The sequence below is a fragment of the Mastomys coucha genome, chromosome X (genome assembly GCF_008632895.1).
Source record: "Mastomys coucha isolate ucsf_1 chromosome X, UCSF_Mcou_1, whole genome shotgun sequence".
Taxonomy (NCBI): domain Eukaryota; kingdom Metazoa; phylum Chordata; class Mammalia; order Rodentia; family Muridae; genus Mastomys; species Mastomys coucha.
In genome coordinates, this window is record NC_045030.1 from 155,307,251 (window position 1) to 155,321,488 (window position 14,238).

General features: G+C 41.5%; 1 protein-coding gene across 5 annotated transcripts in view; it reads right to left on the bottom strand.

The window, feature by feature from the left end:
- Positions 1 to 14,238, bottom strand: part of Nhs (NHS actin remodeling regulator) — a 332,793-nt gene that overhangs the window by 86,309 nt on the left and 232,246 nt on the right. Inside the window, exon 1 of one of the 5 annotated variants that reach the window (XM_031370620.1) lies at positions 10,117 to 10,220. The exons of the other annotated variants lie outside the window; for them this stretch is intronic. Coding sequence (XP_031226480.1) covers positions 10,117 to 10,150 — 34 coding nt within the window. The 5' untranslated portion in view covers positions 10,151 to 10,220. Of the gene's footprint in view, positions 1 to 10,116; positions 10,221 to 14,238 lie in introns of those variants that run through there. 5 annotated transcript variants of the gene reach the window in all.

Genomic DNA, 14,238 nt, shown 5'->3' on the forward strand with positions numbered 1-14,238 from the left:
GGCAGTCACGTCCTCATTTTCCTTTACTACCTATTAACTATGGGGTGATAGGTTATGTGGAAAAAAGCTAACTGATACAATTTTTTAAAAATAAATTCCTGGTCATATGTTTAAACAGACACTAATGTTGAAATTATTGGTTTGAATATGACAATGATAAAGAAATTCCTTTTAAAGCAAAAAGGAAACCTCTCTGAAGACTAGAACATAAACTAGTCATAGCTCAAAACCTTCAACTCACTTCAGTGTGACCCATGAATATGTGAGTTCAGACACAGTTCTAGAAGTTGACCTCCCTCCTCTGTTTCTGGGCTTGTCAGCATGATGTCGAATTATGTAGTTTGAGGTAAAGAATCAGCAAGATGAGAGACCAGAACCACCCTCAAGAAATAATTGGGGAATGGTAGGAGGAGAAGAGATGGTGTGTTTAAAGGACACAAATAACAAGGCATAACCCAGAGAACTACAAGAAAAACTGATTTTTTTTTTTTAGGAATTTGAAGGAGCTGAAGGGGTTTGCAACCCCATAGGAAGAATTATATTAACCAACCAGACCCCCCCCCCCCCCCCCCAGAGATCCCAGGGACTAAACCACCAACCAAAGAGTACACATGGAACCACTCATGGCTCCAGCTGTATATATAGCAGAAGATGGTCTTATCTGGTGTCAATGGGAGGGGAGGCCCTTGGTTCTGTAAAGGTTAGATGCCCCAGTATAGAGGAATGCTAGGGTGCTGAGGCAGGAGTGGATGGGTAGGTGAGGGAGCACCCTCACAGAAGCAAGGGGGATGGGGGAGGGGACAGGGGCATTGTAGAGGGAAACTGAGAAGGTGGATAACATTTGAAATGTAAATAAATAAAATAACCCATACAAAAAGAATTTGATGTCAGCTTTGTATTCAGTAGCCATAGCCACAGGTGTCCTTTTAAAGAGAGAAGGTACCCAGAAACACAGGTGGGAGAGAGGGAAAGAGATGACCATCCTCCCCTTTAACACACACTTTGGAAACTTACAGATGGAAGAAAAGAATAATTACAAACTAAATTAGGCCAAATTGAATTATCTCAGAAAGGAAGAAATAATGGCTACAACTAAGTCCCTCAAGCCGCAATTCTCAGCCTTAGTCTTATACTAGAATTTCAACACAGTGAAAGCAACTCCCAAGTCTAAACTCTTAATCATGATGTTAATTACCAACTTTATTTAAGAGGAAAAATGTTCAGCATTTGAAGCTCCCATCAGTTTCAGCAAAAGCTATTTCTTCTGAAGAAAATGCTAGTAGGTAATGTATTAGTTGACTGCTCGATTATCTCAACATGTGGGTGGTTGGGCTTCTTTTTTTACCAAATATGGGAGCCTTTGAACTTTGAATGATTTAATTTGTCTCTATCTAAGTGCCCCCTAGTTAAACAAACACACAAATAATTATTCAGGAGGTATTTTCATCTGTATATCGAAGGCGGTTTTCATTTGGCATTTACAATACTGCAGGAATTAATTAATTTAGTTCATTTTTCTTCTTGGGGAAAGGGTAAAAAATGAAAAGGGAGAGTCTCTCTCAGTTAGCTCTGACATAGTTTTATAAGGAGTGCAAGAAGAAAATCAAAGAAAAGGCTTTTGAGTTGTACCCCCCAAACAGTTTTTCTGCTTCTGCAACTAAATGAGTATTCTATGTCTCCTCGAAAGAAGGCATTTTACCAAGAGACTTCTTGAATTTTCAAAAGCCCGATTCCCGCAGCATTTGCAGCCTGTCTTAGTTCAAGTCCTAAGCTTGCTCCCCCACTATCAAGGAGCTAGCCAGATGAATTCTGTCTTAAAATATTCTGGAGTGGAAACAGAGTCATGGATAGAAAGGTGTTGAAGAGGGCATGCTGTGTTTGGGAAATGCAAGCAAAGTTACATGACTGAAAAATATAACTGATGCATAGAGCTTCCATGGTATATGCATTATCATTCAGCAATGCAAAAAAGAGAGAGATGTTAAGGGGAAAAATATTGAGTCCAAGAGTTCTTCCAGCCAGCAACAGGTGCTATTAGTCCAGGGCAGCTTCATGGCTACCCAGACACAGAAGGCTCTTGCAGGAAGGAGATACAATTTTTTTGTAGTTGTAAGAACTGCAAGGATAGCTGCATCATACCATCTACTTTTTTTTTTTTTTGCTCAAAGACATTATGATCCCTCCCAGCATCTTCACCAGAGTGCTGAAGTTAAAATATGAGAGAACAAACTGTCTTCTTTCTTATCCCTTTATGCTGGCCTGCCAGCCTGTCCAAAGAACTATGTGGGAAACCCTGCATGGTAACTTCTTGATCTGCTGCAACCTCCAGTGCTTGTTAATCTATCACCTTTTATGATCCTGCAAGACATTTACAATCTTCTCCTAGGAAATGAATATTTGAAAAATATGTCATTGATAAACAATGCTGAGTAACAAATATATCAGTTGCATTTAGTCAAGTTTATTAGCAAAATGTGCTGGAGTTGTTAAAGAAATTAAATAATGTAATGGACCTTATCCAGCCTATTTCCTTTTTTCAATACACAGGACACCACACCACATTTGTTCTGTCTTTATCCAAGGGATACCTCTTTTTAGCTCACAGTCTGGCATTTAGTAGAGGCCATCTCTCCTGCCCAGTTTGTAATTCTTACAAATTAGATCTAAGCTCTTTTCTACTTCAGATACTCTTTGTGGGGATTGTATAGCATAGACCACAACACATCTTTGAACTTTTAATTGTATTGAGTATTTTCACTTATGTGCCACTGCCCCCACATTTCGTTTGGGCCTGTTATTTTCAGATCTCTACTTGGCAGTATGTGAAAAGCAAAGTTTTTTGGGGTGGTTCTACATTCCAGCTCTGCAACATCTTAACCATATTCTTGAGTAAGTTATATAAACACTCTGAACTTCATTTTCTAATATATGGAAGGACAATAGTAACTGCATCTGCATTAGAGGGCTGTGATGTAGATCAACTAGGGTGGCAATTAGAGTAATCCTGTTGAGTACATAATAAGTGGTCACTAAATGACTTTTAATATTAACATCCTAGTTTTTCCCCAACCATTGGGCCCCCCAAAAGTTCAGCCCCCAACATCATTGAACAACTCTGGGCCACAGTGCCTAATCACTTCTGATGCAAAGCAAAACAAAACAAAGCTTAGCCTCTCTCTTAACTAGGGTGTCTATCACTATGACAAAAGCAACTTGGGGAGGAAAAGGCTTATTTTATTTTACGGTTTGTATCCAGGGGTCAGGGGAGGGATCCAAGGAGTGAACCTGGAGGCAAGAACTGACATGGAGGCCATGAAGCAGTGCTGCTTACTGCCTTGCTTACCATGGCATTCTCAATCTGCTTCCTTAGAGTAGGACCCAGGACCATCAGCTCAGCGGTGGCGCCACCCATAATGATCTGGATGCCCCCATATCAATCCTTAATTGTTAAAATCCCTTACAGGCCTGCCTATAGGCCGACCCTTATGGAAGCATGTTCTCAATAAAGATTCTTTCTTCCCAGAAGGCCTAGCTTGCATCCAGTTGACATAAACACTAGCCAGCACGGCCTCCCGTCTTAGTAGACAAACAAAAAAAAAATGTTTGTTTCTTTCCCAAAACAGTTCTCCTTTGTGACTTAAATCACAGATTAAAAGAAACGCATAACCAGAGTGAATATGTTTTAAAATTGTTGAAATAAATTGTGGAAAAGAAAAATGAGAAAAATGATAGCATATGCTATTGGCTTCATAGCTACACCTTCATCCCAATACCCATCCACAAGTAAAATTGCAAGCCAGTATATGAGATGTTTCATGGAAAAACAGAGTGAGGTTTTTTTTGTTTTTTTTTTTTAAACCTTCTGATATGTGGTTAGGTCTGCTGTCATTTTGCCAGAGGTATACTGATAATAACCAAAGTGTGCCAAGATATAAAACATGAGAAACAGCCTCAGAAAAGAATAGGATAAGATTAGAGGCAAAGAAGTCAGAGAAAAAGAAAGCTTTAATTACCCCAAATGATAACACCATTTCTCCATGAAGGACCCTGAAGGCTTTATTCTTATGCTTGTAACAGCACCTCCCAATTTTACAAAAGCCAACCATCTCAACCATGACCATTCACCCAATCCTCATCACATTCCAGGCCCTGTGCTGTGTGTTTGATTTTCATTACTTCACTCTATTTTCACAACTCTGTAAAAATTGGAAGGAGGCAAAGCCTAGAGGTAATAACAGTGGATGATCTTTCCTGCCTACAAAGTCCTACTCATATATACTAGTTCAAATCTCACATCCTTCAGGGAGTTTCTTTTTCTTTTTACCTCCTCTATTCTATATTGACTTTTTTCTTTCCCCAATTGATTTGAAATATAGATGTTAATTTTTTCTACTTTGTTTTTAGAAGTAGATATTCCTGAAGACTTAATTCCATATCAGTTTGGTCCTACTATTCATTCCTTCATACAGTGTTGGGTGAGTTGTGTTCCTCAGCTTTGCCCCCAATACAAGAAAAGATGTTGGGAAAATCCTGTACCCACAGAACATTATTTAGGCTTAGACATCTATCAAATTACAATGAATTAGATACTTTGTCCCTCACCAAGTTTCAAGTTTTATAGCTACTTTTTGCTTTATATGTTGGACCAAGGGCAAAAAGGCAAATGTCATTGCCCTAAAGAGAGCCACAGCCACAAGAATGTTGAACAACAGAAAAGGAAGTCAATGGGGGGTTTTGTTGTTGTTATTGTCTTATTTTTTATTATTGAATTCAAACACTTTCTCTTTTATATGAATCAAGGCTGTACCTTATCTACCAGATATTTCTTCTGAGTCCATCAGTGGCTGAGCCTGCCACCCTCCTATAAAAGCAGAACAGACAAAGAGAGGCAGAAGGCAATTTGGCAACAAAGAACATTTTTCCCAGGCAGAAAATGGAGTGACTTTTAGCTTATCTGCTGTCACCTTGTTAATGTGATCATTGTTCTTCAAAATAAAATCTCTTCTTCTTACCCATGATATCTTTCGTGTAAAAAAAGAGAGGGAGAGAGGGAGAAAAGAGAAGAAGCAACTAAAAACTCAGAGCGGAGGTACCAAAAAAGGAAGAATAAAAATCAATGGACACTGCAAATCAACATATTTCCAAGAAATAAACATTCAACACACAATTATCTTAATTCTCCTTGGTGGCCATTTTGTTTGCTTTCTGATATAGGCATGAAAAGCACTGGAAACTCATGGCCCCTGTCATCACTCTTGATTTTCAGAAGAGGAGCCACAAAGGGGCATTAGTTGTGATGCAGAATTCTTCAACCATTGAAGCTAAGGACTTTGTGGCTACTGATGTGTGCCCCTGGCCTATTTTCAAGTACGTTTTTATTTCAAAATTAGTCATTCAACTCTAATTCAAAGCTGATGGTTTCCAGAGAGGAAAAAAAATGTAGATAAGGAGGTGAACGTATCATAGCTGTTAATGGTTAGATTCCATTCATGGCAAACACAACACAGAGACAAGGTGGTGAGAGGAGTGATTTACTCCATTTTGAGGAATAAATCAAAACTTCCTCCCTGCTCAATTATAAGAAGAAAGCCAAAAAGGGAGCAAAGATAACATTCCTGGGAGCCTAAGTTCCCCAAAACTGAGGCAACACATGTAGCTCTGCCCAGCTTGGAGTTCAACTTTCAGCATCTGCTACTGGAGCACTAGAATCTGACTCAGATTAATTGTCTTCTGCATCTCTTGCCTTTACTTTTGATTGCTTGAGACTTTAGTCACATATAAAATCTAATAGTCAGGCTTACTACCAACGTCACCAGAAACAGCATCTGTCAGAAAAGGGGACCCTCTTAGTATTCCCACTGGACACCAAGAAGAGAGGGAGCTAGAGTGTGCAGAGGCATTGAATGGGCTATAGAGAATATAAGCACGTTCTACCTTGACTATAGATGGGAAATTCTTCCACTTCAGTTTATATTTATGCACAGAGAACTGCAATAGCACAAAAAGGAGTGGCCAGCTGATTAGAGCTGTCTTTAGCATCCTAGAGCTTTATCCTGCTCTCCTAAATCTTATGTCCTCTACAATCCGCCCTCCAACAAGTGCAGAGAGAAGGCAAGGAACAACTAAAAATCAAACATGCAAAAGTCAAATACAACTCATCATACCTTAAAACCCATTCAAAACTTGATGTATCATAACCCATTTATCCCAAGAGTCACTGCAGAAGTTCCCTCCTCCATCAGCTGCACTTGGCTTCTCGTGCCACATTATAAGGGATAGATGATCCCTCTATTCTGAGGATGGAGTGCAGGACATTATATATGGTCTTTTGACTGCTCATGGGTTAGTAGCTTCCTGACTTTGAAGTCTTCAAGTGCAGAAGCATACTTTAGCCATGCCTGATGCCTAGATTCAAGCCCAATACCCAGTAAAGAAATTTTGCTTCTCCATAAAGTTTTGCTCCCCTAACGATCACATCCTTTGAGGTATTGACCATGGTGGATACCCTCATTATAGAGCTAAGAAAGGCAATGACTGGGACTCAGCAGCTCAAATATTCTACCAAGTAACAGTAGCAGGTGGAGGGGGCAGTATTTCTCAATGGTGAATGCTTATACTGAGTTTTCTAGTTCATCTGGACATGCCCAATCCAATGTAACATTTGGCTTCATTCTCTCCTCTAGGCATACTGTTGGTATTTTCATGTCCCATCTGCCAATGCCTCTGGTGGACATTAGGCTAAGTGGGTTGATCCAGAAAGGACACCCACTGTCCTGGCCCTCTGCCTAAGACATGCAAATGGAGAACAGCTTTCCAGACACAAAGCTCTTGTTTGGACCAATGATACATTATGTTAAATATTCATATTTTCTATATTAACCACGTGCTGAGCATCTATCTACTGGTGCACCGTGCTGTCCTTTAGCTGTATTCTTTCTTTTAATTCTCCTTTAAGGATACACAAGGCAAATAATAAGATGGCCATTTGAGAATTAAGGCAACTGTGGGCCTGTAACTTGACCTATACCTACAACTAGTAAATAGCAGGGTAAGGATTCAGACCAGGATATGTTACATATCAAAGCCCAATTTCCCTTATACCACACCATCTCTGCAAAATCTACAGAGGATAGAAACAACAATAGGCAACATGATAGAACCATAGAAGCTATCAAAGCTGTACTCTAAGAAGAATTTATAGCTTTCATTATTTATTTATTTATTTATTGAATGTCTCACTCTGTAGCTTTGGGTGACCCTGAGTGTGGTGTATAGCCCATGCTGGACTTGAACTTATGATCCTTCTGCCTCAGTCTCCTGATGTTTGGAAGCTTCATGCTTACTTTTTAAAAACCAAGCATCTCCTTTAGGAAGCATTTTGTAGTTTAAAGACTCCCAATAATGAATACAAAAATCAGATAAACCAACTCAAGAATCAAAGTGGTTAATACAAAATGGTCTTTGCCACAAGATGGTAACAATCAATGTATGAGTGCAGAGTTCTCAGAAATAAACTAAGGGCTGAGCTGACATTGATGCTGATTTAAAAGCCTTCATTATCGAAAACGTGAATGATTAGGTATCTTGGTATAAATAATGACAGTAGTTGCTGGGCCTTGTGTCAATTGACTATGGTTTGCACAAGTGTCCGTCTTTGTGCATTTTCTTGACCATCCTAAGTAGTTATCATACACCTGTTCAAACCACTAAAACACCCTCCTAAGTCAGAAGCAACAGGAGTCTGGAACTTGAATCATGTGCCCCACTTTTCCTGAAGCCCATCTTTCTATCTCTTGCAAGCCTCACCCAAATACAGTTTATCAGTTCCAAGATCTGATATTGTTCTAGGTGGCTGTGCCATTCTTCAGTATGGGGGAATTCAGCAGGGGTTAAAGAGGAAAGAAAACAGAGAGTTGTTTTTCCTTGAATTATCCCTGTGCTTATAAGGCAATCATGCAAAACAATTTTTCCACAGCTTTAAATCTAGTAAATAAAACTTCCTTTGAGACTCCAGTTTGAAAGATGTTGAAGATCACTGTAACTACATTGTTTCTATAATAAACACATGCCCCAAACCTCTAACATTTTTATAATGAAACCTGGTATAATAAAATTTGGGTTGATACAAAAAGCAGTCATTTTCCCTTCAGCTGTTTACTATGCTGAATACAATATCTGCCAAGTCCTAGGTTGGAGTCACCTTTGATTTAAGGGTCTGGTCTTTCCACATATGAGCCATACAGTGTCAGTGAGGTGTCCTGTCTTTTCTGAGACTAATGCTCAAAGACAATGAAAATAATGGCATGCTAAAAGCCACAATGTATTGAACCCTCTGCCTAGTAGTCCTAAAGTGGGTCTCCTTTCCTCCCTAGCTTGTCAGCCACTTTCACCGCTTTCACACGTGTACCACCACTCCCACTTCTCAACATCTTGCCAGTATGTTGAGTCAATTCACTCAGATGGACCTTCTTCCCATCTTTCTACTTGGCCTTAAGCCAGTAACATCTAGCTGGTACCTTGAAGAACATTCTTGCTTTTGTACTCTTTCCTGTCCCTTAGTCCTTCTGGGTCAATGAATAAAAGCTGCCTGGCTATTGAGCACTCCTTCTGGATCTGCTGATCTGTATGAAAATGTATGAACTTAGGTTCTTAATGGTCTCACTTGGTTTCGGGAGGGAAACTGAAGATTGTGATGATAATGGGGTCCTTATTTCTTTTTCTGATCAGTAATGCTTTGTCCCAGCTACACACTGCTAAACACCTGCAGAGTTTTAACAAGAAAACATACTGATACCTGGACCCATCCCTGGAAACTTCTGATTTAATTGGTCTGGAGTGTGCCCATCAAATTATAATTAGTTACCATACATGTGTATGACATCAGAGATTTGAAAATCCACTACAAAGTCTGTAATATCTTGACACATTCCCCCAACGTCAGTGGCACCCATCAGAATCTGTCTTCCTTTCTCCTCTTTGGAAACAAAGATGCACAAACCAGTACTTTCCCCATCCCCACACCTGCAAATGCAAGTCAAGGGGGCGTCTTCTTGGGTGGCAGGGTGGTACACACACTGAGGATAGTGGCATACAGTACCACTGGTTAGACTAATGGAAGACTCATCAGGGGGTGGGCCTGTGTCAGTCTCCACAGAGGCAGTCAGTGGTGGCAAATGTTCAATACAGTGCTTTCATCCAGGCAAAGAGAATAGGCAGCTTCAGCTCTCAAGTTGCCTGCTTCCAGTGGAACAACTCAGCTGGAAGCTGTGGGGTCTACAAAAGAAACCTAAATAAGTATCTAGGCTTATAAGGAAGAACACTGTTCAATACTTTCCAAAGAGGGTTCTGTGTATGGCCAAACTTATGAAATCAAGAAAGAACGTAAAGAACAATACAAAAGTAGGCAGCACTCAAAATGGTTGAAAACACTTAGCAGGAGGCCATTGAAGATGGGAGAAAGGAATAGAGGAGTGAACTTGAACTCAGTTCAAGGCTGCTTAAGGAGCCATGGGGCCATACATCTCTCCTCGTTCAATCTCAGAGTGGGAGAGTGATCCCGGAATTCCTAGAAGATGTGGGTTCGAAGTGGGGTATGGGGTGTAGAGTGGAAATGATGAAGAAGAAGGGGTGAGGAGGCCTAGGATGATCCCATGCAAGATGAAGTCTCTTTCCCCAAAACCCTGAGCCAGAGCCCTAGGATCCTACCCAGGAAGACTTTCCCTTAGACCATCCCCACTCCCTCTTTCAAACCCTTTCAATGTAGAACAGAACAACAGGGAAAAGACCAAACTCCCTCTCAGTCTTGTGAAGTCCACCTTCTCAGAAAGAGGACAAAATTTAGGGCATGCAGCATGAACAGCACAAGGAACCGGAAACTTAGGAGCCCGACTGTAAATGTCAAAGTCAGTTCTGAATGAGCGCCAGGCACGCTTTCCTTCCTCATATCTGTCCCTGTGAAAGGGCTCACTTTTTCCCCCCTCAGGAAACACAGTGCTGTTTCACCCAAGAATAGGAAGCAGTTACAAACAGAAGGACAAGTTCCCTCTCCAGGAGCCCGACCTCCCCCAACACCCCTCCCTCTTTGTCTTGCCAGGAAATGCTGCAAACCCCAAATACCTTCATTCTTGGGCATGCAGCAGGCAAGAGCCATGCTTGGATTCCCGCTCTGCTTCTTAAGGAAGGGCCTTTTCTTTTATGCAAAGCTTCTCGGAATGCCAGAGCACTGAAAGCTGATCTGCTTAAGTCAGCACACAGGGCAGGGGGGTTGGGAGGGTGAGAAGGGGCAACCTTCAGCAAGAAGGATGGCAGATTTTCACACAACCTCTGTACTGCCTCTGGGACACCCCCCTGGAGGGGGAGATGGTCTCACCCAATTGCTGGGCCAGCTGCTAATCCCTTTGGGGTTCACTTGAATGGCAAATCAGGTCTGGGACAGCCTCAGACACACCCTGTCTCCAAAGGAGGGGCTTAACACTATTCCATCCCCAGTTCTGCACAGCTCAGAACACAGTGGTCCTTTTTTACAGCCTTGGAATCCAAGTGCAGTTGGTTAAGGTATCCTTAGCATCAGCATCACCTGGGAGCTTGTTAGAAATGCAGAATCTCAGGCCTGACCCATTTAAGAACCTCTGCCAGGTGCCCTGTGGCTATGGAAATCATTAGCACACTGAGAGAGACAGGAAGCTGAACAAATATTAAAAGCTAGAGAGCCACAGGAGCTGGGCCCCTATGTCTGCTGCCCAATCACAAGAAGGGATTCTTTCCATCCCATCACTCCACAACTGCCCCAGAGCCCTCCCATTTTTCTCATCAAGATGGCAATGGTTTGCTTGGATGTGAAATTTTTGCTTACTGTGAGGGCTGAGCAGCAGGTCTGCAAATATTTGCAAACCTATCCAAGTGACAGGGGTAGATACAATTTGAGTTTGCTCTTTGCAGGTTGCAAATGACTTTCTGATCCCCACTCTTAACACATACACACCACCACCACCACCACCATCACTACCACTGCTACCTCCTCCTGTATCAACATGCTCAACAACTGAATACAGATAACAGTAATAGGACGAGACAAGACTCATGAAGTCAGTTCACAAACATCAACAATCCTGGACTATAGTCAAGCTTTCTCTTGTCATAAATGGAGTCTAGGGACTTTCACAGCCTTTCTCTAGTAGCTATACATTGTCATGGCATCTACTTCACCTCCCACCTGAGCCCAGCAAGTAAATCTATGAATTAAGATGAAATAGATGAGAGAAAAAGAAAAGTGAAGAAGAAGTAGTTCCAAGTGTCTGAAGAACAACTGGTTGGGTGCACGGATTGCTTTCTTCTTAGGGAGTCATCAGAGCTTTGCACTGTCCTAACTCCCTCCATGGTAGGCTTCTTTACCTTACTTCCATGCAGGAAGAAACTGAATGGTGCTGATGTTCTGGGATGTCCCCAAAACAGCCCAAATCAGATATGGGATGGTACATACCTACAATCTGGGCTCCATGAAAGCTGAGGCAGGCACTTCTGTGAGTTTGAGGACAACTTGGTCTACATATTAAATTTCTGACCAGCTAGCCTTACATGGTGAGACTCAGAGCAACAAACCTTCCCCCGGGAAAAGCACACCAATCAGTTATTCAATACTAAACAGTCAGCCCTGAAAACATATGTACAAGTAATATTATACACACTGAACAGGTTCTATTTAGGAATGCATGTGTATATACAAATAGGAATGTGGTAACAACTAATTACAAAAAGAGGGTATAAATTTGAAAGAGAACAATAAAGAGTAAGTATATGGGAGGGTTTGGAGGGAGGAAGGAAGAGGAAAATGATAAAATTACATTATAATCCTTAAAAAATATTTAAAACAACGACAACAAAAAGCTCAAGTCAAAAGCAAGTCTGGCCTAAACCTTGTATAACTGACCCAGACTAAATCTTCAGCCTTCTCAGTGACACCAGTGGATGGAAGAGCTGTTGCCTAAAATACTGCTAATTGCACTGTGTCCCACCCATTAGTAGAGTGTCTGGCTGCTGAATGAAGGAAGAAAGGCAAAGGCTGGAGTAAATTGAGAGGAAAAATCAGTGAGAGACAAAGCAGAGAGGGTAACCTTGTGGGTTCTTGAAAGCAATCAGGGTGGGCTTTTGCAAGGAAAGGTGAATGAAAGTGGTATTTCAAACTCTTCTGCAGAGCTATAGCCTTGCCATGAACAACACTCACTCAAAAGTGGGCCCTCACAAATGAAAGGAGATGCTGCCATTGTTTTATTTTCTCTGGGAAGTTATAATAGGTTTTAAAGGTTAATCTCTCTCTCAGCCCTGTTTTTTCCCTTCCAGTGACCCCAAACTGAAAAGGGAAAATATTTGCAGTCAGTGTTTTAAAAAACCACAGTGAATTAGCTTTTGTTGTTTATTGCAAAGACATTATTTAGCTGTCTGGAATCAAACCAGATGTCAGGCGTAAAAGAGTGCCCTGTATCCTGTGAACTTGCCTTTCACCTTAACAGAAAGACCAAGAGGGAAGCTCGGATGAGATGACAGAATGTGTGTGTGTGTGTGTGTGTGTGTGTGTGTGTGTGTGTGTGTGTTGGGGGGCAAGGGGGCAGTCATCTAAAGGCTTGCAAGTCTGATGCAAAGTTCTGATATAAGTACTGATTAATTCTGGGTAGGGTATTATCTGTGATACCAGAATGGAACACTTGTTGAATCCAAGATGCATAATGCCTATGGATTCCCAGGCTTCTTTCTGTGTACACTAGGCCAGGAGCACTATTCCCAAAGGTGATAAAGACCAAGGACAACACTACAGAAATATGGAGAAGAGAATTAACAGACAGAAGGAAAGTGAAAAAGAGTTCAGCTGGACTTGGTGGAACACTCCCTCCACTTATCAAAGAAGGTGAAATAGGGAGCTCTGGTCTCCCCTGGATTCAAGAGTGTTGGTGGTATGTACACTTCGCTAAGTACAATTCTCTAGAGAAGGGGGAGCTGTCAACTTTAGCAGCTCACACTCACAGCAGCTAAAAGAGAAGTGCATCTGAAGGAAATGTAGTTGGAGTATCTATGGTATTGGCTACCAATGGTAACCTAGTTTATGATGGAACCAGCCTTAGTATTTTGTGACTTTGAGATCTTAGTGTCTCCATATTATTTGGTCCAAACTTCCCTCTTACAGAATGAATGTAGAAGAGTTTAAATGTGGTTTCAGGAGTTTTGAATCTGATATAGCCCTTTAAGTAACCACAAGCTGGCATGTCAAATGGCCAATGCATCTGCTGGGGTTATCATTTGCATGATAAGTTGTGCCAACAGTTGGCCCAAAATCAATTCCCAGAGTTCTTCTCATGAGTTCCGGCCATAGCCACTCATATGATCTACAACCAGTGACTTGGGGATTGCAGCTGTCCAACAATCTGTGCTCTCTCTCTCATCCCCCTTGAGAAATCTAGATGTAGGTCATTGAACTTCCTTTGCCTTATTCTGGATGACTCCAAAACAAGTCAAATCCTTTTTGGGTTGTAGCCATAAGTGTATTTTGTATTCACCGCTGACCCATTTTAAGTTTTCTGGCATTTCAGGAAAAAGTTAGGTAAATGCCTTTTCTTCGTGTACACCTAAGTCCCTGACCCCTGAAGGCAAACTTACTGCCCAGATCAATGTGATTTGTTCAGCGTTCCTGCTACTTGTCAGTAGACTGCCACCCAACTTGCTTGCTGCCCATCTGCTGGATTCCCATACACGCATGAACATGTGCACAAAATTAAAGAGCCAGCCAGCCACAGCCTCGAGTTGCCTTGTCCCACAGATGCTCCAGTCTCCACCAGGCCTGAGGGCAGGATCCATTAAAGTAGTGATATCATATGGTAAAGAGATAGAAAGTGAGCTGGGCATGTGGTTCAATGGTAGAGTATCTAGCATATGCAACGTCCTGGGTTCATTCTCCAAGAATAGAAAAACATGCGATGTGATAAAGCGCATCACAGCTCCCAAATCTGCCAGTTGGTTGCCATCAGATTAGCTAAGTAGATTTTAGGCAGCACTCTATGTCCCTATAGAGAACCCACACCACACACAGGATACTCAGTTTCTGCTCTCACCAAGGAAGTGTCGCCATTTGGGTTTCTTATGTCAGAGCAGAGGTTCAGACAGAAAACTAAGAAGGGAACAAAGACTGTGAAGTGCTGAAGAAAAAGTCAATAAGCTTTGCTTTGTGGTTAGTTCAAGCCTAGAAGGGAGCTC